This window comes from Chlorocebus sabaeus, chromosome 29, assembly GCF_047675955.1.
Source record: "Chlorocebus sabaeus isolate Y175 chromosome 29, mChlSab1.0.hap1, whole genome shotgun sequence".
Taxonomy (NCBI): Eukaryota; Metazoa; Chordata; class Mammalia; order Primates; family Cercopithecidae; genus Chlorocebus; species Chlorocebus sabaeus.
In genome coordinates, this window is record NC_132932.1 from 2866650 (window position 1) to 2887658 (window position 21009).

At 41.4% G+C, this 21009-nt stretch overlaps 1 protein-coding gene and 1 pseudogene across 10 annotated transcripts in view; one reads left to right on the top strand and one right to left on the bottom strand.

Moving 5' to 3' along the window:
* Window positions 1–21009, top strand: part of CHD8 (chromodomain helicase DNA binding protein 8) — a 68089-nt gene that overhangs the window by 23241 nt on the left and 23839 nt on the right. For 4 of the 10 annotated variants that reach the window (XM_037987576.2, XM_037987574.2, XM_007990741.3 and 1 more), the window contains 10 exons: window positions 1307–2364; window positions 3872–4243; window positions 4961–5346; window positions 6347–6461; window positions 14812–14994; window positions 15077–15145; window positions 15692–15747; window positions 16253–16370; window positions 17678–17761; window positions 20692–20829. In XM_037987576.2, coding sequence (XP_037843504.2) covers window positions 1522–2364; window positions 3872–4243; window positions 4961–5346; window positions 6347–6461; window positions 14812–14994; window positions 15077–15145; window positions 15692–15747; window positions 16253–16370; window positions 17678–17761; window positions 20692–20829 — 2364 coding nt within the window. In that variant the 5' untranslated portion in view covers window positions 1307–1521. The remainder of the gene's footprint in view (window positions 1–1306; window positions 2365–3871; window positions 4244–4960; window positions 5347–6346; window positions 6462–14811; window positions 14995–15076; window positions 15146–15691; window positions 15748–16252; window positions 16371–17677; window positions 17762–20691; window positions 20830–21009) is intronic. The other 6 variants (XM_037987582.2, XM_037987581.2, XM_007990747.3 and 3 more) reach the window with 2 other exon arrangements.
* Window positions 10562–12628, bottom strand: LOC103231385 (eukaryotic translation initiation factor 4E-binding protein 1 pseudogene; annotated as a pseudogene).

Here is a 21009-nt window from a genome sequence, read left to right on the forward strand (position 1 = left end):
TACTCCAGATAATGCAAGCAAGTATAATTCATTAACTGTTTTTTGATTAGCTACTATATGTGCTATGTCCTGCTGGTTCTTTAGGGATCCACAGACAAATAAGACATAGTCCCCATCATCCAAGAACTTTCTCCTAGAGAAAGAGGAGCTGGGCCATGGTACAGGGTTGTGGAGAGTGTACATTGCCTACATTCATAACCAACTTTTATATATTTAGTATGGCAATTTTCCAAGCATATTGAGAAGTAGGCAACTTTTTACAATTTGCACAAAGTAACCATTTGGGCCTTCAGAGGATATAGACAGACTTAGGTCATTATAATAAAATATTAAATGTAAGTGCTTTAAATAAGGTATAAACAATGGTGTGGGTATTCAAGTCATCACAAGTTGCTCAGTTGTTAGAGGGTCAGAGGTTCAGGGCTCACTTAATGGATTCGAAGACCTTTGAGGGTTGGTAGGATTTTAGCTGCGAGAGATTATTGGCGTTGGGATGGAGAGGACGTGTTCCAGGCAGAAAGTACAGCATCATAAGCAAAGTCACACAGGTAGGAATCGCATTAAGGGAATTGTGTAGTCTAGTTGGACTGGAATGTAAGATACATATAAGAGATGGTAAGAGAGGAAGTTGGGAATGTAAATTGGAAACAAAATGTTGAATCCTTTGCCATTGACATTTTTTATCTTAAATATGAGAAAGGTTTCTTGAGAGGGAACTTGAGAACAAAAACCCTATTATAGATTAATATGTTAACTATAATAAAGGTTGCAAAACTTCCTGGGTAAAATTGTATAATCAGCTTGGTGAGATTGTACTATGAGCCTTGGTTAAAGATGGTTATTTTTGCCAATAGTAAGTAAAAATATATAAAACACAAGAAATATTTATAAAATAGAATATATCCAGAAACCGTTATCGTAGAGTCACTGTAATTCTTGTGTCATATTTTTGAGTTCTACTAACTTAAAAACTGAAAATAGAAGGTAAATGAATTTAAATTTTATCTTTACTAAAGAAGAATAATCGTTAAACGGAGAGAGACAGCCATATGCTCTTGACAGACAGAATCTTTAAAGTTTGTAGGTGTAAGTGCCCAAGAGGGGGTTGTTATTTTTTTTCTCTTTTAGTTTTAGTTTTGAAGCAGAAATATGAGTGTTCTTTCTGCTGTATGTCCGTCCTCAGATTTCCTCACATTTCCCTCTTATATTCATGCTATTTGATATTAAGAAAGTACCTTAGAAGGAAAAATTTTCTGAGATCACCAACTTTGCTTATTTTTCATTTGTATTTGTATTCCTACAACAGGAGTTCCACCATCTTCCTCTGAAGACCTAGCCATCTTGCTCCATGAAGGTCAGGACAATCTGACATGCACTTGTTTCTTGCCTCTATACTTGAAGAGTAGTCCTCTTACATTGTGTACATTTTTTTCTTAATAGGGGAGGGGAGGGGAGAGCCAGTACCCCCCCTCCCCTTCCCTCCCTAGACCTTGGAGAAATACCCTCCATTACTTTCCCAAGATGGCAGACCCCATCATGGATCTGTTTGATGACCCAAATTTATTTGGCCTGGACTCTCTGACTGATGACAGCTTTAACCAGGTCACACAAGACCCCATTGAGGAAGCCCTTGGACTGCCAAGCTCTCTGGACTCCTTGGATCAGATGAACCAGGATGGTGGAGGTGGTGATGTGGGGAATTCATCAGCAAGTGAACTGGTCCCTCCACCAGAGGAAACAGCTCCCACAGAACTTCCCAAAGAATCCACAGCTCCAGCTCCAGAATCCATAACCTTGCATGATTATACCACTCAGCCTGCCAGCCAGGAGCAGCCAGCCCAACCTGTCTTACAGACATCGACGCCAACATCAGGACTTTTGCAGGTCTCCAAGAGCCAGGAGATCCTGAGCCAAGGGAATCCTTTCATGGGTGTCTCTGCCACAGCTGTCTCCTCCGGTAGTGCTGGAGGGCAGCCACCTCAGTCAACCCCTAAGATTGTTATCCTTAAGGCCCCACCAAGCTCCTCAGTCACTGGTGCCCATGTGGCACAAATTCAGGCCCAAGGTATCACCAGCACAGCTCAGCCCCTGGTGGCAGGCACAGCCAATGGTGGAAAAGTCACTTTTACCAAAGTGCTAACCGGCACACCCCTTCGACCAGGTGTTTCCATTGTCTCTGGTAATACAGTGTTGGCCGCCAAGGTCCCTGGGAACCAGGCTGCTGTTCAGCGCATTGTCCAGCCCAGCCGACCAGTAAAGCAGCTGGTCCTCCAGCCAGTTAAGGGTCCAGCTCCTGCTGGAAACCCTGGGGCCACAGGGCCCCCACTGAAGCCTGCAGTTACACTGACCTCTACACCTACCCAGGTGACTTGAGTGAAAGGGGGAGGTGAATTTTGGTTTCATAGAGGGCCCAGCAACTCTTTGAGAGAGAGCGAGCGCATGAGAGCTTTCTCTGGGAAAGCCTATTTAAATTCCATCTTTGCTTTTTATTAGTTAGTGTGATAGCCACATACTTAGTACTTGCTAGGTGGAAGCAGTTAATGTTAACAAGTACTTGCTAGGTGGAAGCAGTTAATGTTAACATATTTTTTGAGCTCTTACTACATGTTTACATTGTACCTAGCTGGTGCTAAATAAGACAAACACAGTCCCTGTCCTTACAGAGCTCACCGGCTGCCAGGAAAGACAGATATTAAGCAACAGTTCACAATAATTGTGTGATATAAAGTTTTATGAGAAATATGGGATGCTATGGGAACAAAGAAACATCTTTGAAGAATTATCTTTATATTTGCAAGACTTGTAAGAGCTATTTATATCTTTCTTGTATTATTACTAAGATTGTCCCCCTCCTACTTTGCTCAGTGAAAGTGTTATTTTCTAGTGTAAGAAGGTAGAGGCTCTAGCATCTGAATAAAGGGCCAAAAGAGTTGGTGGGGGTGGGGGCGCAGCATTGAGATAAGTAGGACTAGCCAGGCACAATATCTCTCACCTGTGATCCCAGCTACTCAGGAGGCTGAGGCAGGAGGTTTGCTTGAGGCCAGGAGTTCAAGACCAGCCTGGGCCACAGAGTGAGACCCCCGTCTTTAAAAAAAAAAAGTAGGTCTAGTGGGAAGAAGCTACAAGGAGGCAGATTTCAATTCAGTATAAGGAATTTTGTATTAATAGGTTTCCATAAATGAACTGCTGCATTAGAAGATAGCCTTTCATCAGGAGTTTTAAAAACATAGCTTGAAACCTACTGAGCAGAAGCGTTATAGAAAAGATTCTGTCAGGACAGCTGATAGTCCCAGCGCTTTGGGAGGCTGAGGCTGGAGGATCGCTTGAGGCCAGGAGTTCGAGACCAGCCTGGAAAACATAGACCTCATCTCTACAAAAAAAATAAATAAAAATTAGCTGGGCATGGTGGCATGCACCTATAGTACCAGCTACTCAGGAGCCTGAAGTGGGAGGATCACTCGAGCCTAGGATTTCTGGGCTGTTGGTGTGCTATGCTAATCAGGCGTCTGCACTAAGTTTGACATCTATATGGTGACCTCCCAGGAGCAAGGGAAACAAGGTTGCCTAAGGAGGGATGAATTGGCCCAGGTTGGAAACGAGCAGGGCAGCACTCCCTTGCTGATCAGCAGTAGGGTTGTGCCTGTGAATAGCCAGTGCACTCTAGCTTGGGCAATAACAGCGAGACCCTGTCTCTGAAAATAACAAAAAAGATTCTATCAAGACAGATAGGATGATGAACAAAGTGAATTGTACTGTGTCTTCTGACCCACAGTTTTTATGATTCTAGGATGAAGAAAACTGGTGTAAATATTTCAGAGTATACAATTCTTTAATGTTGTACTCCTCTTGCAATTTCTTTTCTTCACTTTAGGGTGAATCGAAACGCATCACCCTGGTCCTCCAGCAGCCACAGTCTGGAGGTCCCCAAGGACATCGGCATGTTGTGCTAGGGAGTCTACCAGGCAAGATAGTGTTACAGGGCAACCAACTGGCAGCCCTGACTCAAGCCAAGAATGCCCAAGGGCAGCCTGCCAAGGTAGTAACTATCCAGCTGCAGGTGCAGCAGCCACAGCAAAAAATCCAGATTGTACCACAACCACCATCATCGCAGCCACAGCCCCAGCAGCCACCCTCAACCCAGCCAGTGACTCTGTCCTCTGTACAGCAGGCTCAGATAATGGGACCAGGACAAAGCCCAGGACAAAGACTTTCAGTACCAGTCAAGGTGGTACTGCAGCCGCAGGTGAGAGACTTACATAGTAAGGAAAAGAAAGAAAGCTACTTAGTCCATTGCTGTTGCCCTCGGTAACCACTCTAGTTTTGTATCTCTGAACTGAGATGCAGACTTAATTCTTTCGTCCCTGGAAACCTTATTTTAATTATATTATTAAAAGGTTAGAGAGGGATTGTTGGGTTTAGGATGTGAGGTTATTTAGTATGTATTTTTGAATTGTTCCATTTACAGTCTTTTCCTAATATTATTGTGAAATGAAAATGATTTGTGATATCCTTTAAATGATATTTCAGAAAGGATATAAAGAAATAAGTGATCAGTCCTTCTCCCACCCCCGCCACCCCTGCCCCCCCCCCCCCCCCCCCCCGTCCCCCAGGCAGATAAAAGGTAGGCCAAGCGTAGAATTTGAATTTTTTTACTGTTAGGCCAGAGCCCAATATTGGATATATTAGTTGTAATTTTTCTGAAGTAATGGAGATGTGTATTGATGGAAGCATAACAAAAAGATACTGAAGTTTATTTTGGCAGAATTCTTGCTTTTTCTCACCCCTCTCCCACCAAAAGAATACATTTTAAAAAATAGGTGTAGGTTCAATAAGATTTAGTCTGAGCTTGGTTCTTGAGGGATTAAAGAACTAGTTTCTAGCCCACCTGCTTCACAGCTGGATTTTATTTAGGCCATTTAACTACAAGCAAGTTGAAATTGTAGTGTCTTTATTTCTATAGGCTGGCTCTTCCCAAGGGGCCTCTTCTGGGCTCTCTGTAGTTAAAGTTCTAAGTGCCAGTGAAGTGGCAGCTTTGTCATCACCAGCAAGCTCTGCTCCTCATTCGGGGGGAAAGACAGGAATGGAGGAAAACCGCAGATTGGAACACCAGAAGAAGCAAGAGAAAGCAAATCGGATTGTAGCAGAAGCCATTGCGAGGGCCCGTGCCCGCGGTGAGCAGAACATACCTCGAGTCTTAAATGAGGATGAGTTGCCCAGCGTTCGGCCAGAGGAGGAAGGTGAGAAGAAACGCAGGAAGAAGAGTGCTGGGGAGAGGCTGAAAGAGGAAAAGCCAAAGAAGAACAAAACATCTGGTACCTCCAAAACAAAGGGCAAGAGTAAGCTAAAGTGAGTACTCTTTGCCGTTTTGATGGGACATTTGAGGGCAGAGCACTCATTTATAAAATGGGTTGAGGAACTTATATGTATTCACTAGCTACATAGTTCAAGGTGATCTATTATAGAAAATAATAAGGCCTTCCTTTTTTCTGTCCTAATGCTTACAGGATTTGTTAAATGGAAAATTGAAATTAGCATATTTTAAGAGGAAAACACGAAGGCACAGGAAAGATAGTCACTGTGTTGGGAGTTACCTTTAAAAGCTGTGACTCTGCATTCATATATTTGTCCTGATTTTGTATTACTGTACTGTGAAAGAGATTTCTCACTACCTCCTACCACCCACATCAGTAAAAAGAGAACTACTGGAGACATAGCTGTCCTGTTCTTGCATCTCATCTGTAAATTGGAGATTTTAGCATCTACCATTAACTTTAAGCAGTGTTGACAGAAAAGTGATGGCTTGCCACATAATCTTGTCATAATTGAGTGTCCTCTCTTTCCCTTCCATGTCTTGTATCTTCTCCTCTCTTACTAGCTTTTACTCTCTGGGATTCTTCAGGCTTTGGGGTGCAAATATAATAATGCTTTATATTTGTACCGGATTTTTCAGCTTTTAAAAGACAGTTTTATATTTCTTATTTGAGCCTCAGTAACTGTCAGGACAAGTATTATCTCTCTAATATTTACAAATAATGAAACTAATGCTCTTGTAGTGACAGAAGTGGAACTGCATCTTAATCTGGTATTTTTTCTTCTGTCTTGTGCTACCTTCCTTCAGATATTTGTGAACACAGTAATAACAAGGGTTTGTCAAATATGGTATAACGGTCAGTCAGTGGTTTACAAACCCTAATATCTTCTTTTTTTCAAACACCCTATTTAGTAGCTGTGTGTCCTATTGACTGTCTGGAAGTTTTGTATGTGATTGTTTAGATTAATTATGTTTTTTTTACTGCTAAATTTTCTTTGCCTTCGCTGAAAATGAATTTGGTTTTTTCCTTTTTAGCACCATCACTCCTGTAGTGGGTAAGAAGAGAAAACGTAATACCTCATCTGATAATTCAGATGTGGAAGTGATGCCTGCACAGTCACCTCGAGAAGATGAAGAAAGCAGCATTCAGGTAAAAGGATCCCAAAAGAATTTAGTAGGAAAAAAAACCTGTTTAATTATGGCTAACCAAACCAAGGAGATATTAGAGATTGTAAGTCTATACACATTTCTTCGGTTTTTCTAAACTGGACGTAGGCCTAAAAGATCAATGGACCTGGTCAATGTCTTTTTTTCTGTTGTTGTTGTTTTTTTTTTTTTCTTCTTGAGACAGTCTTGTTCTGTCGTCCAGGTCTGGAGTGCAGTGGCACGATCTCAGCTTACTTCAACCTCTGCCTCCCGGTTTCAAATAATTCTCCTGCCGAAGCCTCCCGAGTAACTGGAATTATAGGCATGCACCACCATGCCCAGCTAATTTTTGTATTTTTTTAGTAGAGACCAGGTTTCACCATGTTAGCCGAGCTGGTCTTGAACTCGTGACCTCAAGTGATCTGCCTGCCTTGGCCTCTCACTGGTCAGTGTCTTTAAATTATTTTTTTAGGCAAAGAGCGTATTACTATAAAAATAGCGATACTTGCCCGGACGTAATGGCTCACACCTGTAATCCCAGCACTTTGGGAGGCCGAGGCAGGTGGATCACCTGAGGTCAGGAGTTGGAGACCAGCCTGGTCAACCTGGTGAAACCCCATCTCTACTAAAAATACAAAAATTAGCTGGGTGTGGTGGTGGGTGCCTGTAATCCCAGCTACTCGGGAGGCTAAGGCAGGAGAATCACTTGAAGCTGGGAGGTGGAGGTTGCAGTGAGCCGAGATCGTGCCATTGCACTCCAGCCTGGGCAACAGAGTGAGTCTCTGTCTCAAAGAAAAAAAGCAATACTCATTTTCTTAAATTCCAGTGTTTCAAATACTAAGCAAATCGTATGAAATCATGCTGCATGATTGCCCTTCTGGCTGGGTCAGAACTTGACTCTCTCTTCGAACTCTCCAAGAATCCCTTTGGCTTACCTTTTCTACACTTCAGGATTCTGACTCTGTGAACTAGGGTAGTTAAGGACAAAGTTTTTTCCTGTGTTTTGAAGATGAGAGATGTTGGAAGAGACCAGAAGAAACCAGACCAGAAGTGTAGGCTTCCATCTCTGATTTGTTGCCTTATGGCAGGCATCTCTGATTTGTAGGCTTCCATCTCTGATTTGTTGCCTTATGGCAGGTTCAAGCAGTTGTCCTACCTCAGCCTCCTGAGTAGCTGGGATTACAGGTGTGCACCACCATGCCCAGCTAATTTTTGTAATTTTTAGTAGAGACAGGGTTTCACCATGTTGGTCAGGCTGGCGTTCAACTCCTGGCCTCAAGCGATCCACCCGCCTCAGCCTCCAAAGTGCTGGGATTACAGGCAGGAGCCACTGCACCTGGCTACATTTCTTTTTTTATTAAAATAAATTACCCAATCCCGGGTACTCTGTTATAGCAACAAAAAATGGACGTGATTTGTTAAAACAACTTGTTTTTTAAGTAAAGGTTAAATAAGGATTAGAGGATTATGCAAATAAAGTAATAAAGTATTTGTTAAAAACAATGAAGGAAATTTTTAATAATACAAAATACACAGAGATTACTAAAATTTAGAAAGTGGTCTGTTAGTTTGCTAGGACCACCATAACAAAATACCACAGACTAGGTGTCTTAAACTGTGGACATTTCTTTTCTTTTTCTTTGTTTCTTTGTTTCTTTTTTTTTTTTTTTTTTTTTTTTTTTTGAGACAGGGTCTTGTTCTGTCACCCAGGCTAGAATGCAGTGGCGCAATCTCAGCTCACTGCAACCTCCACCCCAGGTTCAAGTGATTCTCCTGCCTCAGCCTCCCGAGTAGCTGGGATCATAGGTGTATGCCACCACGCCCAGCTAATTTTTGTGTTTTTAGTAGAGATGGAGTTTCACCGTGTTGGCCAGGCTGGTCTCAATCTCTTGACCTCAGGTGATTCACCTGCCTTGTCCTCCCAAAGTGCTGGGATTACAGGTGTGAGCAACTGCGCTCGGTATGGACATTTATTTCCTTATTGTTCTGGAGGCTAGAAATCCAAGATCAAATGGTCTGCAAGTTTGTTTTCTCCTGAGGGTTTTCTTGGCTTGCAGAAGGCCACCTTCTCATTGTGTCTTCACGTGGTCCTTCCTCTATTTGTACACATCGCTGGTGTGTTTTTGTGTATCCAGATTTCTTCCTTCTGTAAGGACGCTAGTCAGATTGGATTAGGGCTCAAGCTGGTGGCCTTATTTTAACTTAGTGACTGTTTGAAAGCCCTATATTTCCAATTTCCCTAATACATTCGCATTCTGAGGTCCTAGGGGTTAGGGGCTTCAACATGTGGATTTGGTGGGGGGATACAATTCAGTCTATGACAAGTGAGAATGACAATATTGGCAGTGAAGTTAAGGAGCAGACACTTAGACACAGTTGATGGGAATGTTAATTGGGACAATCTTTTTGCCAAGTTGGTGTTTCAATATATAGAAAAATTTAGAATGTTAATTTCATTTCACTCAATGATTCTGCACCTAGGAAATTACCTTATGAATATGTTCTCAAAACAATGCAGTGATATATGTATTGTAGAAATATTTGCAATAGCAAGAATGTCAAAAAAATTAGATGTCCATTGGTGGAGAAATAGTTAAGTAAAATTGGCAATATTCATGCAGTATCTCTTTTTAATGTTTAAAGTATGTATGTGTGTCTGTGTGTGTACATATATGTATATGCATCAATTTTTTTCTGGAAGGATATACAAGAAATGGATAAGAATATGTATCTTTGAAGAGAAGGGTTGAATGGTAAGTGGGTCATGGTTATTGTACTTTAATTTTTTATCTTTTGGCCCTGTGTGAAATTTTTTTAACTTGACTATTTACTATTTTATTTTGCAGTTTAAAAATACATATATGAGGCCAGGTGCAGTGGCTTATGCCTGTAATCCCAGCACTTTGGGAGGCCAAGCAGGCAGATCACCTGAGGTTGGGACTTTGAGTCCAGCCTGACCAACATGGAGAAACCCTGTCTCCACTAAAAATACAAAATTTGCTTGGCATGGTGGCACATGCCTGTAATCCCAGCTACTCTGGAGGCTGAGGGAGGAGAATTGCTTGAACCCGGGAGGCACAGGTTGCAGTGAGCTGAGATCATGCCATTGCGCTCCAGCCTGGGCAACAAGAGCAAAACTCCATTTCAAAAAAAACAAAAAAAAAAAAACAAAAAAAAAAGTGTGTGAGAAAAATTACAACAGTGCAATAAAGTAGACACTGTGAAAAGTTTCCTAGAACCCAGCCTCACAGTCTCCCAGTTCTCCTCAGAGGTAGCCTCTGTTACCAATTTCTTGTATATCCTTCTGGAAATATTTCTTACTTTCATGAACACTCTACTTCTACTTCCACTAAACATTAGTATTCCATACCTACTCTTCTCTACTGTGTGTTTTACCTAATGATATGTCTTGGAGGTTGTTCTTTAGTGGAAAAGATAGATCTACCCATTCTCCTCCTCTACTTTCTTTTAGGAAAATTTTCAGACATACACAAAAGGAGATTTTTAATGAAGTCCCATGTTCCCATTCTCCCACTTTATTATTTATCAACAGATGACTCACTCCCCACTGTCCTTACTTCCACTCTAGTCCTGCCTGCCTTTTGGATTATTTTATTTTTTCAGACAGGGCCCAACTTTTGGCCCTATGGCGAATGAAAGTGGCTTTTATTTCCTCTCTTGTGGGAGGAGGGGGAAGGGAGCTTTCCCAGAAACATCAACCTAAAGAAGGGGTGGCTGCACCCCCAGAGCTCAGGGCTCAGGGCTAGAGGAGCCGATCATTGGATTATTTGGAAGGAAGGGCTCATTCTTGTCCACTTCCTGGCACTCCTGGCACTCTGCTGCAGGGTGTGCTCTCTGGGGTCACTCCCCTTGGGGCAGCAGCTCCTGCATCAGTAGAGGCACTAGGTCACTAGGAGATAATCTGCTAGTTTTCACAAAGAGGAGGGGGCAGGTGCCCTGAGAGAGGGAGAGAAAGCTGGGGTGGCTGACCCCATGTCCCACGCTTGCCCAGTGTGATAACTTTCATAAGGCCTGGGTGGTGTGATCCCTCCCAGGAAGGCCCGGTGGGGCCCATAGGCAATGCGCGATCTGATGGCTGGTCCTTTAAATGTCCATCTCAAATAGCGATTCTTCATGGCCCGCCCACTTAACCCACTTATCTTCTGGGCTATTGCACAGGTGGCTCTGGCTGGCTTCCTTTGGGAGCTCATCACTGGCAGGGCTGGTGACCCCAGGAATGGTGGACAGATCTCTCGGGGGTATTTTGGTCGTGGGTGAGTTCCGGCACTCCAGGAATTTCTAGTCGTAGATGATCCTGGTACCTCCCGGGGTGGTGCTGAAGAGTGTGCGGCTGGGGGGTTGTGCTGTAGCTGCATGCCTTTGCCCAGCACCACCCAGCGAGTGGCAGGGATGGCCCGGCTCTGGGTCTGGCTGCAGCTGCCATCCCTGGACATGATCTCCAGTGCACAGCACCCAGGATTTTTTTATTTTTATTTTTTGGAGACAGAGTCTCTCTCTCGCCCAGGCTGGAGTGCAGTGGCACGATATTGGCTCACTGCAACCGCTGCCTCCTGGGTTCAAGCAATTCTCCTGCCTCAGCCTCCAGAGTAGCTGAGACTACAGGCACATGCTGCCACGCCCAGGTAATTTTTTGTATTTTTAGTAGAGACAGGGTTTCACCATGTTGCTCAGGCTGGTCTCAAACTCCTGAGCTCAGGCAATCCGCCCACCTCGGCCTCCCAAAGTGCTAGGATTACAGACGTGAGCCACCACTCCTGGCCCACCCTGGATTATTTTAAAGCAAATCTAAGAACTTGTTTAAAGTGTTTCCTAAATTTTTGTTTAAAAAAGGTCATTTTAAGAATACTATATGATGGATGTGATAAAAATCCAGTCGTCCAGAAATATATAAAGTAAAAAGTAGAAAATATCTTCTAGAAATACTCTCTAGAAATAATTTAGTTTATATATCCTCCCAGACTTTTTTAAATGAAGTAAAATATACATATCATAAAATATGCACAAATTTTATTTGTATAGTTTTGACAAATTCATCCAAGTCACTTCACCAAGTGAAGAAAATGTTTTCATCATCACCGCAGTTAAGTTCCCCTGTATTCCTTTGTAGTCAGTTCAGTTCCTCACTCCAGGGCATAGGCAACTAACTGCTGTTCTGCCTTCTCTTACCATAGATTAACTTAGTCTTTTTTTTTTTAACTTTATTTATTTATTTTTTTATATATTTATTTATTTATTGAGACAGAGTCTCCCTCTGTTGCCCAGGCTGGACTGGAGTGCAGTGGCGCCATCTCGGCTCACTGCAAGCTCCACCTCCTGGGTTCACGCCATTCTCCTGTCTCAGCCTCCGGAGTAGCTGTGACTACCGGCGCGCGCCACCATGCCCAGCTCATTTTTTAAAATTTTTAATTGAGACAGGGTTTCACCATGTTACCCAGGATGGTCTCAATATCCTGACCTCGTAATCCACCCACCTTGGCCTCCCAAAGTGCTGGGATTACAGGTGTGAGCCACCGTGCCCAGCTATTTTATTTATTTTTTGAGACAGGGTCTCACTCTCACCCAGGCTGGAGTGCAGTGGTGTGATCTCGGCTCACTGCAGCCTCCACCTCCTGCACTCAGGTGATCCTTGTGCCTCAGCCTCCCAAGTAGCTGGGATTACAGGTGTGCGCCTCCATGCCCAGCTCATTTTTTTGTATTTTTAGTAGAGACAATATTTCACCATGTTGGAGAGGCTGGTCTCGAACTCCTGACCTCAAATGATCTGCCCGCCTTGGCCTCCCAAAGTACTGGGATTACAGGTGTGAGCCACCGTGCCTGGCCTGAACTTTAAGTGGTATCATACAGTATGTACTTTCGGGTCTCACTTCTTTCAGCATAGTGTTTTGCTGTTTTTTCTTCTGCCCGCACATCAGTGAGAAAGGCATAATGTTTTCGATAATTCATCCATGCTAAATAAATGAGTAGTTTATTGTTTTCTTCGGTAATTGACTTTATGAATATACAAACATGACTTTGTAGGACTCTGTAAGTTTTCCAAAGTGATTATGTCGTTTTATACTTCACCAGTAGAGTTCCAGTTGATACACATCTTCAACATTTGGTATTATCAATCTACCCCATTCTTTTTTATTTATATATATACGTATGTGTGTGTGTGTGTGTGTGTGTATATTTATCTATATATATACTTTTTTTTTTTTTTTTTTGAGACGGAGTCTCACTCTGTTGCCTTGGCTGGAGTGCAGTGGCATGATCTCGGCTCACTGCAAGCTCCGCCTCCTGGTTCACGCCATTTTCCTGCTTCAGCCTCCCGAGTCGCTGGGACTACAGGCGCCCACTACCACACCTAATTTTTTGTATTTTTAGTAGAGACAGGGTTTCACTGTGTTAGCCAGGATGGTCTTGATCTTCTGACCTTGTGATCTGCCAACCTTGGCCTCCCAAAGTGCTGGGATTACAGGCGTGAGCCACTGCATCTAGCTATTTTTATATTTTTTATAAAATAGAGACAGGGTCTCACTATCTTGCCCAGGCTGGTCTTGAACTCCTGGGCTCGAGTGATCCTCCCACCTCAGTCTCCCAGAGTGCTAGGATTACAGGTGTGAGCCACTGCATCCATCCTGCACTCTTTTTTAATAGTTCTATAGTATGATTCAGTTTTAAGGCTATAGCATAATTTATTGAACCAGTCCCCTGTTGATGGGCCTTCAGGTCTTTTCTGGTCTCCTACTCCCACAAGTAATGCTCCAGAGATTTGTGCACATATGCAAATTTATAGGATAGTATCTTTGAGGTGGAATTGATAGGTCAAAGGGTGTTGCCAAATTTTTCTCCATGAAAGTCGTGCCTATGTGTACTCTTAACAAAAGTGTATGAATTCTTATTTAAAAATGTTTTGATCAAACTTGCTGATTTTTGCCAGTCTCTTGGGTGAAAACAAAAATATAAAATTTTTAAATATAAAATTATATTTGTATTGGTATAAAATTAATTTTATACCAATCGGGTTTGCTCACTGCAACCTCCACCCCCTGGGTTCAAGCAATTCTCCTGCCTCAGCCTCCCGAGTAGTTAGGACTACAGGCATCTGCCACCATGCCCATTAATTTTTATATTTTTAACAGAGACGGGGTTTCACCATGTTGGCCAGGCTGGTCTCAAACTCCTGACCTCAGGTGATTCACCCGCCTCGGCCTCCCAAGTGCTAGGATTACAGGCGTGAGCCACCACTCCCAGCCAATTTAGTTTTGTAGATAATTAATCTTTGTGTTTTCATAAATGGGATCTTTTATTATATTTTCTGTTTGATTATATCTATACATAGAAATAATTTTTAAAAATTAGTTTTATACCATTCAAGTTTACTAGTTTCAGTAGTTCTTTCATTTGATTCTTTGAGGTTTTCCAGAGAGAGAATCATAATTGAAAAATAATTTTATCTCTTCTTTTTTCCCAATTTTTTTTTTTTTTTTTTTGAGATGGAGTCTTGGTCTGTCATCCAGGCTGGAGTGCAGTGGTGCGATCTTGGCTCACCACAACCTCCACCTCCTGGGTTCAAGCGATTCTCCTGCCTCAGTCTCCCGAGGAGCTGGGATTACAGGCATGTGCCACCACACCCGGCTAATTTTGTATTTTTATTAGAGATGGGGTTTCTCGATGTTGGTCAGGCCGGTCTCAAACTCCTGACCTCAGATGATCCGCCTGCCTCGGCCTCCCAGAGTGCTGGTATTACAGGCATGAGCCACCACACCAGGCCTCCTTCCCAGTTTTTTATCATGAGCTGGAAGTGTTACTTAAATTACTTAATTAGAAAGTGTTTAATTCAGCCACTTGAAAGAATAAGGTAAATCTAAAATGTGTATGGAAAACATTTCCAGGAAATATCATTAAGTAAAAAAGTAAGTGGCAGAACAGTACATACAGTGGATTCTGTTTATTAAAACAAAAAACCTTTAGAACTAAGACAAAAAAGCAAAAAATGGAAAGAAAATATTCTTGCACCTTTGCACTTCCGGATTGCTTCTAGTGTGAGTTGTATTGCACCCTGCAGCCTGAGAATCCAGTTTTGATTTCCCAGAACTTCTTGCCACTAGTGGACAGGTTTTTCTCAGTGGATTCTTGGCCTTTCATAACGCAGTTAAGCAAATTAATATATGATCAATATGTAGAATAAATCACATTGTTTGACAAATAATCTCCTTATCATCTTTTGGTTTGATTTTTCATGAAAATTTTGGAGTAAAATCTAAGTGTATGACCACGAGCAAATAATTTTAAAAGACTTCTCTGTGAGAGACCTAACCAGTCACTCTTAACTACTTTGTGCTCTACAGAAGAGACGCTCAAACCGCCAAGTTAAGCGAAAAAAATATACAGAGGACCTGGATATAAAGATCACAGATGATGAAGAAGAAGAAGAGGTTGATGTAACTGGTCCCATAAAACCTGAGCCTATCCTCCCTGAACCAGTGCAAGAACCAGATGGCGAGACTTTGCCTTCCATGCAGTTCTTTGTGGTAAGCTGTAAACTCAAGTAATTTCAGAGGATTGCCTTGCTGATCACAATCATCTGTTGACTGACTCCATCTTTTGCTGCAGGAGAATCCCAGTGAAGAAGATGCAGCCATTGTAGACAAAGTGCTTTCTATGCGGATTGTGAAGAAGGAGGTGAAGGCTTTTTAATTTTTTTTTTTTTTTTAAATAAACAGATTCTCACTATGTTACCCAGGCTAAAGTGCAGTGGCTATTCATAGATATGATCGTAGCGTACTGTGAACATCTGGGCTTTAGCTATTCTTCTGCCTCAGCCTCCTGAGTATCTGGGACTACCATTGTGCACCACTGCGCCTGGCTCTTCTCTGTCTTAATATTAACCCGTAATGCTATGTTCACAGGCTTTATTTAATGAGCACCTTTGGATGTCAGATATATTGCTAGGGTCTAGTTGTGAGAGATCATGGGGGAAAGTTAGCTAGAAAACAGGAACTGCTTTACTGGTGCTTCTTTTATTTATCTGTTTCGAGTGGGTAAAGGCTTACTTTTTCCAGCTATCAGGCCTCTATTATTGAAGTACCAGACTAGTTCCTTAATCTCTGAGTTATTAAATATATTCAGGGATTATTGGCGTGCAGTTCTGAAATGTGTGGTTAAAATTTAAAAGTTCATTCTTTTACCAATAAGGGACTAGTAACTAATTTATTTCTTTTTTCTTAGCTTCCTTCTGGACAATATACTGAAGCAGAAGAATTCTTTGTCAAGTACAAGAACTAGTACGTTATCTGTGCAAAAAGCTTGTCACCCCAAATTCCACAGGGTGGTAAAAAGTTCTGGGTATCCTGGGTGGGAATGTGTCCCTTTTTTGTAGTCTTGTAGCCCAGATTGCTATTTTTAATGGGGAAAAATGGCTATTCAGAGAGAAATTCAGGAATTGACATGACTCTTATTATTTCCTTGTAGGTAAGTGGAGTGAGGGTGGTTCCTGATAAAATGTCTTGTGATTCTCTTTACCTTAGTTTAGCACTAAGATCTTGCTACTCAAAATATGGTCTTCTGTGGATCAGCAGAATTAGCATTACTTGGGTGCTTTTTAGAAATGTGGGCTTTCAAGCACTGTGGTTTGTATACAAATTAGAGTTTCAGAAGCACTGACCTAAGAGACTCTTTCCCAATTTAAGCCTATATTTGTTATGTCTGCTGCTGACTAATCCCAAAATTTTAGATAGTAGCCTGCCACCTTTTACTTGCACCATGACTGGATTTTTCCATCCCCCTTAGCTCCTATCTGCATTGTGAATGGGCTACTATCTCCCAACTAGAGAAGGATAAGAGGATCCATCAAAAATTAAAGCGCTTCAAAACCAAAATGGCTCAGATGAGACACTTCTTCCATGAGGTAATTAGGAAGAGGTATTGCCTGTCATTTCTTTCATAGAAGCACAAATTACTGGGGTTGTCAGCCTTAGCTGATTCTTCAAAATACTTGGAATTGGTTTGTATATATGGGTGTAAACTTTTAATTTTGGTCATTGACTTTCCTTACTTAACTGCTGTTGCATTGTTTTCTTAGGTTTAAATATGGTTCATTTATTTATTATAGGGTATTTTGAAATTAACTTCCTCAATGCGCATGAAGTATTTTCAAAACTGATGATACACTGACCGCTGGTCCACTTGAGGCATTCTTCCTCTAATGTCTATCTTTAGCTATTGATGGTTTCTGTAGACCTGTTATTAAGAGAGAACATTTATTTTCTCAAATTTCTAATCCAGTGTGATTAGAAATAGGGATAAAGGAGCTTTAATTTCCAATATCCAGGTTTACTGATAAACACTGGAGCAAGATGAGTGAAGAAATATGTCTGTTATATTTGCAGTGTTCATCCTTGATAAGAGTAGTTTTGGTTGTATGTTGCAAGTAGAAGAAAAAGTGGGATGGATGGACCAAGTGAAAGAGATGAAGGAATGGAAATAGCATGTGTTTAAACCCTTGAAAAAGTTCAGGTATGGCGCTGGGTGCAGTGCGTCACGCCCGTAATCCCAGCACTTCAGGAGGCCAAGGCAGGCAGATCACTTGAGGTCAAGAGTTTGAGACTAGCATGGCCAACACGGTGAAATCCCATCTCTACTAAAAATACAAAAATTAGCTGGGCGTAGTGGCAGGCGCCTGTAATCCCAGCTACTCGGGAGGCTGAAGCAGGAGAATCACTTGAACCTAGGAGGTGGAGGTTGCAGTGAGCCAAGATCACACTACTACACTCCAGCCTGGGCAAGAGAGCAAGGCTCTACCTCAAAAAAAAAAGAAGTTTAGGTATAAAGCAGAGTAGAAAAATCATTGCGGGAGATGTAGAATCAAAGGAGGTCTTATTTTAAAATTTGAAATGTGGAACATATACGTGTATTTATGGCAATGACTCAGTAGAGGGATTTCTAAGAATACAAGAAGCAATGGACACCAGAGCATATATGGAGAGAATGACCTCTGTTAGAAAGAGACACTCACTGGTAACAAGTGAGAAGTTGGGTATAGACTCTGGTAAATTCATAGGATTTGATGTTATGAAAAAGGGGAACGCCCATCAGATAGCTTCTAATTTCTTTAAAAATTTTGAAGTAGGATTCTCTGCTAAAGGTGAGGTAGAAGAGTGGGTTTGCTGGACAGTGATCTTTTGGTCTTATTGTTTGGTTTCATAACTCATCCAGGATGAAGAGCCCTTTAATCCAGATTACGTAGAGGTGGATAGGATATTGGATGAGTCTCACAGTATTGACAAGGACAATGGGGAGGTGAGTTGTTGAGGCATGGAGTAACGTGACCATCCTCTTATATTCCTGCTGGTGGGTTTGTCAGTCCTTTCTTTTTCAGGTGTGGCTGCAAAATCCCTTGGACTGAAAAGGTATTTCTGAATTTTTCTGTGGAATCCTTTGAAAGATAATGGGAGGTAAGGGAGTAGGGAGAGATGCTAAAAGGAAAGTTTTCTGTAAAGTCAAACATGTAGAAGCTAAGTACAGAAAAGTCATTCACCTTGATTTCATTTTTCCTCGTATTTTAAATGGGAGACTCTTGACATACAGTTGGAGGTGGGGTGTGGGGTGGGGGAAGGGGATACTTCACAAATTCCTAAATTTATGAATATAAAGATACTTGTATAGGCTCACTCCTAGCTTTCTACAAATCATGTTCTTGAGAATGGGCTATTTCTTGAACTCACCATTAGTTAAATGTCTCTTCATTTGTCATTAAAACAGATCTGTTGGCCAGGCGCAGTGGCCCACACCTGTAATCCCAGCACTTTGGAAGGCCGAGGTGGGCAGATCATGAGGTTGGCAGTTCGAGACCAGCTTGGCCAACATAGTGAAACCCCATCTCTACTAAAAATACAAAAATTAGCCAGGTGTGGTGGCGCACGCCTATAGTCCCAGCTACTCAGGAGGCTGAGGCAGGAGAATCTCTTGAACCCAGGAGGCAGAAGTTGTGGTGAGATGAGATCATGCCACTGTACTCCAGCCTGGGCAACAGAGTGAGACTCCGTCTCAATTAAAAAACAAAAACAAACAACAAAAAAAAACCAGATCTACATTTGAATCTGTATTGTAATTAGTTAATTTTTTTCTTTTTGCTTTTTCTTTTTTTTTTCCCTTTTGAGACTGTCTTCACTCTGTCACCTAGGTTGGGGTGCAATGGTGTGATCTTGGCTCATCAGTTGGAACCTCCACCTCCCCGATTCAAGCAATTCTCGTACCTTAGCCTCCTGAGTAGCTGGGACTACAAGTGTGTGCCATCATGCCCAGCTAGTTTTTATATTTTTAGTACAGATGGGGTTTCACCGTGTTGGCCAGGCTGGTCTTGAACTCCTGACCTCAGGTGATCTTCCCTGCGTTGGCCTCCCAAAGTGCTGGGATTACGGGCGTGAGCTACCATGCCTGGCACCTTTTTCATTTTTAAATGGTCATCTAGGTCTTAGCCACCAGTGAATTCTTCTTTTAAATTTACTTCTAAATTTTTTTAGGCTATAAACCATCATTTTCTTAGAATTTGTCACTTTATTTTTACTTCTAGTAGGACTTTTTGGTTTAGCTTAGCAGGGTCATAAAGAAAATTTTTATCACATCTGACACTTTATACAGTGACCCAGTAGAGAACAGCAGAACCTTTTTAAGATGTTAGTGTTGAGTGGGTGAACTGGGCTTTTTCATGACTTTTTCAAGTGTCTTGATCCTCCCATACATCATTCTAATAGGACCTTCTGAGTTAAATTCCAAAGTTTATTCTACTTTTTAAGTCTTCAGGTTCACTCAGATAGTCAGAATCTTAGATATCCAGGACCCAGTATAATTCATTGTCTTTAAATCCTAACAAGCATGCTTCACATAACATATTCTGCTTTTGAAGTTGGGGTGGTAATATTGTGTGTGTGTTTGTGTGAGTTGAGTGGAGAATGTGCTGGATTTTAGGGCAGGTTGTTAGCTATTTTTAAATTCTCATCATTTTTCAGGATCTCAGCCTTTCCAGCCTTGACAGTCTTATGCTTTTTATCATACCTACCCTTCTAAAAGCAATTGGCCTTTAGTTAGGCCCCTTTGGAATGTCTTGCAAATGACCTAACAGATGATAATGTTTTCATACTCTAATACTATAATTTATGCTCCCAGTATTGGCTAATACTATTCTATATACCCATTTTCCCCCCCTCTGCAAAATAAGTTTGTCATCCATTTTATATTACCTAATAGTGGAAATAAATATTACAATAGATATTATGCTGGAAATGTGTGACCTGGACAAATGGCTTTATATAGAGAGTGACTTGAGTTACTATGTTAAAGAAAAAGGTAAAAGAGCAAGCAGCTGGATCAATTCCAGAGATTCAAGATCTGTGACTACGTTGAGGCACTTTCACATATTTTCTTGGCTATTTTAAGTTTTCTATGAATTGATAATTAGAGATTCTTGTTGATTACACTAGGCCCAATCTAATCCTTGCTTTATACTTTATAAGCCAAAAATGGAGATGCAGTAAGTGCAGTGATCATCTTGAATAGTGAAAATAGGAGCCGTTTACCATTAGTCACTGCTCCTTCACTTTCAGTGGAATACCTACATAAACTAGTACTTACTGTAGTTGAACTTTTTAGCATTTTCTCTTCCTCTTTACTTTTATTACCTCTTTTTGGTGATAAACTCTTGTTAGCTCCTAGCTTCCTGGAGCTCACAAGGACATTTTTTACCACCATATAAGTGCTCTTGAGGTGCATCTGCACTGAGCTCTAGGGGCCCAGAAGCCAGTATATGCTGATAGTCCTCATCCTAAAGGTAGCCTAGCTGCCACTGTGTCAAATTTGGCTCCAGGAGAACAGTATGGCACAGAAACATGTCTTTTAATTTCAACATGGTATAGGAAAAGATTAGCCTTTTTTTTTTTTTTTTTTTTTGTCTGTTTAGTTGATGAGGATATTGTTTTAGTGCTTAGTGTTCTAGAAACTAGTGGGTAGAAATTTCCTTTTAGAACAGATTCAGATAAATTGCTTTGAAGAATGATCAAAGCCATATAGTGTATTAGAAGGTGAACTTTTGGTCGGTGTGTTTGGCCTGACTTTTTCAACAGCTTTTAGGTACTGATACTTCGTGATCTGATTTTACAATCAAATTTTTATTCTTTAACCAGCGCAGAGAACACAGAATCAGTTTCTTAAGGCTTTGGTTTCTTCTCTCCTAGCCTGTTATTTACTACCTGGTGAAATGGTGCTCTCTGCCCTATGAGGATAGCACATGGGAGCTAAAAGAAGATGTTGATGAGGGCAAGATTAGAGAATTTAAACGGATTCAGTCAAGACACCCAGAACTCAAAAGGGTGGTAAGTATATTTGCATTGGAGTATAAAGACCTACATAGGAAATGATTTAATTTTTTTTCCCTATGGAATTTTTTGTTGTTTTAGCTTTTTATTATGGAAATTTCAAATATATAAAAATTGAAGAAATGGTATAATGTACCCATCACCCACTTAACAATTATCAGTACACATCTAGTCTTA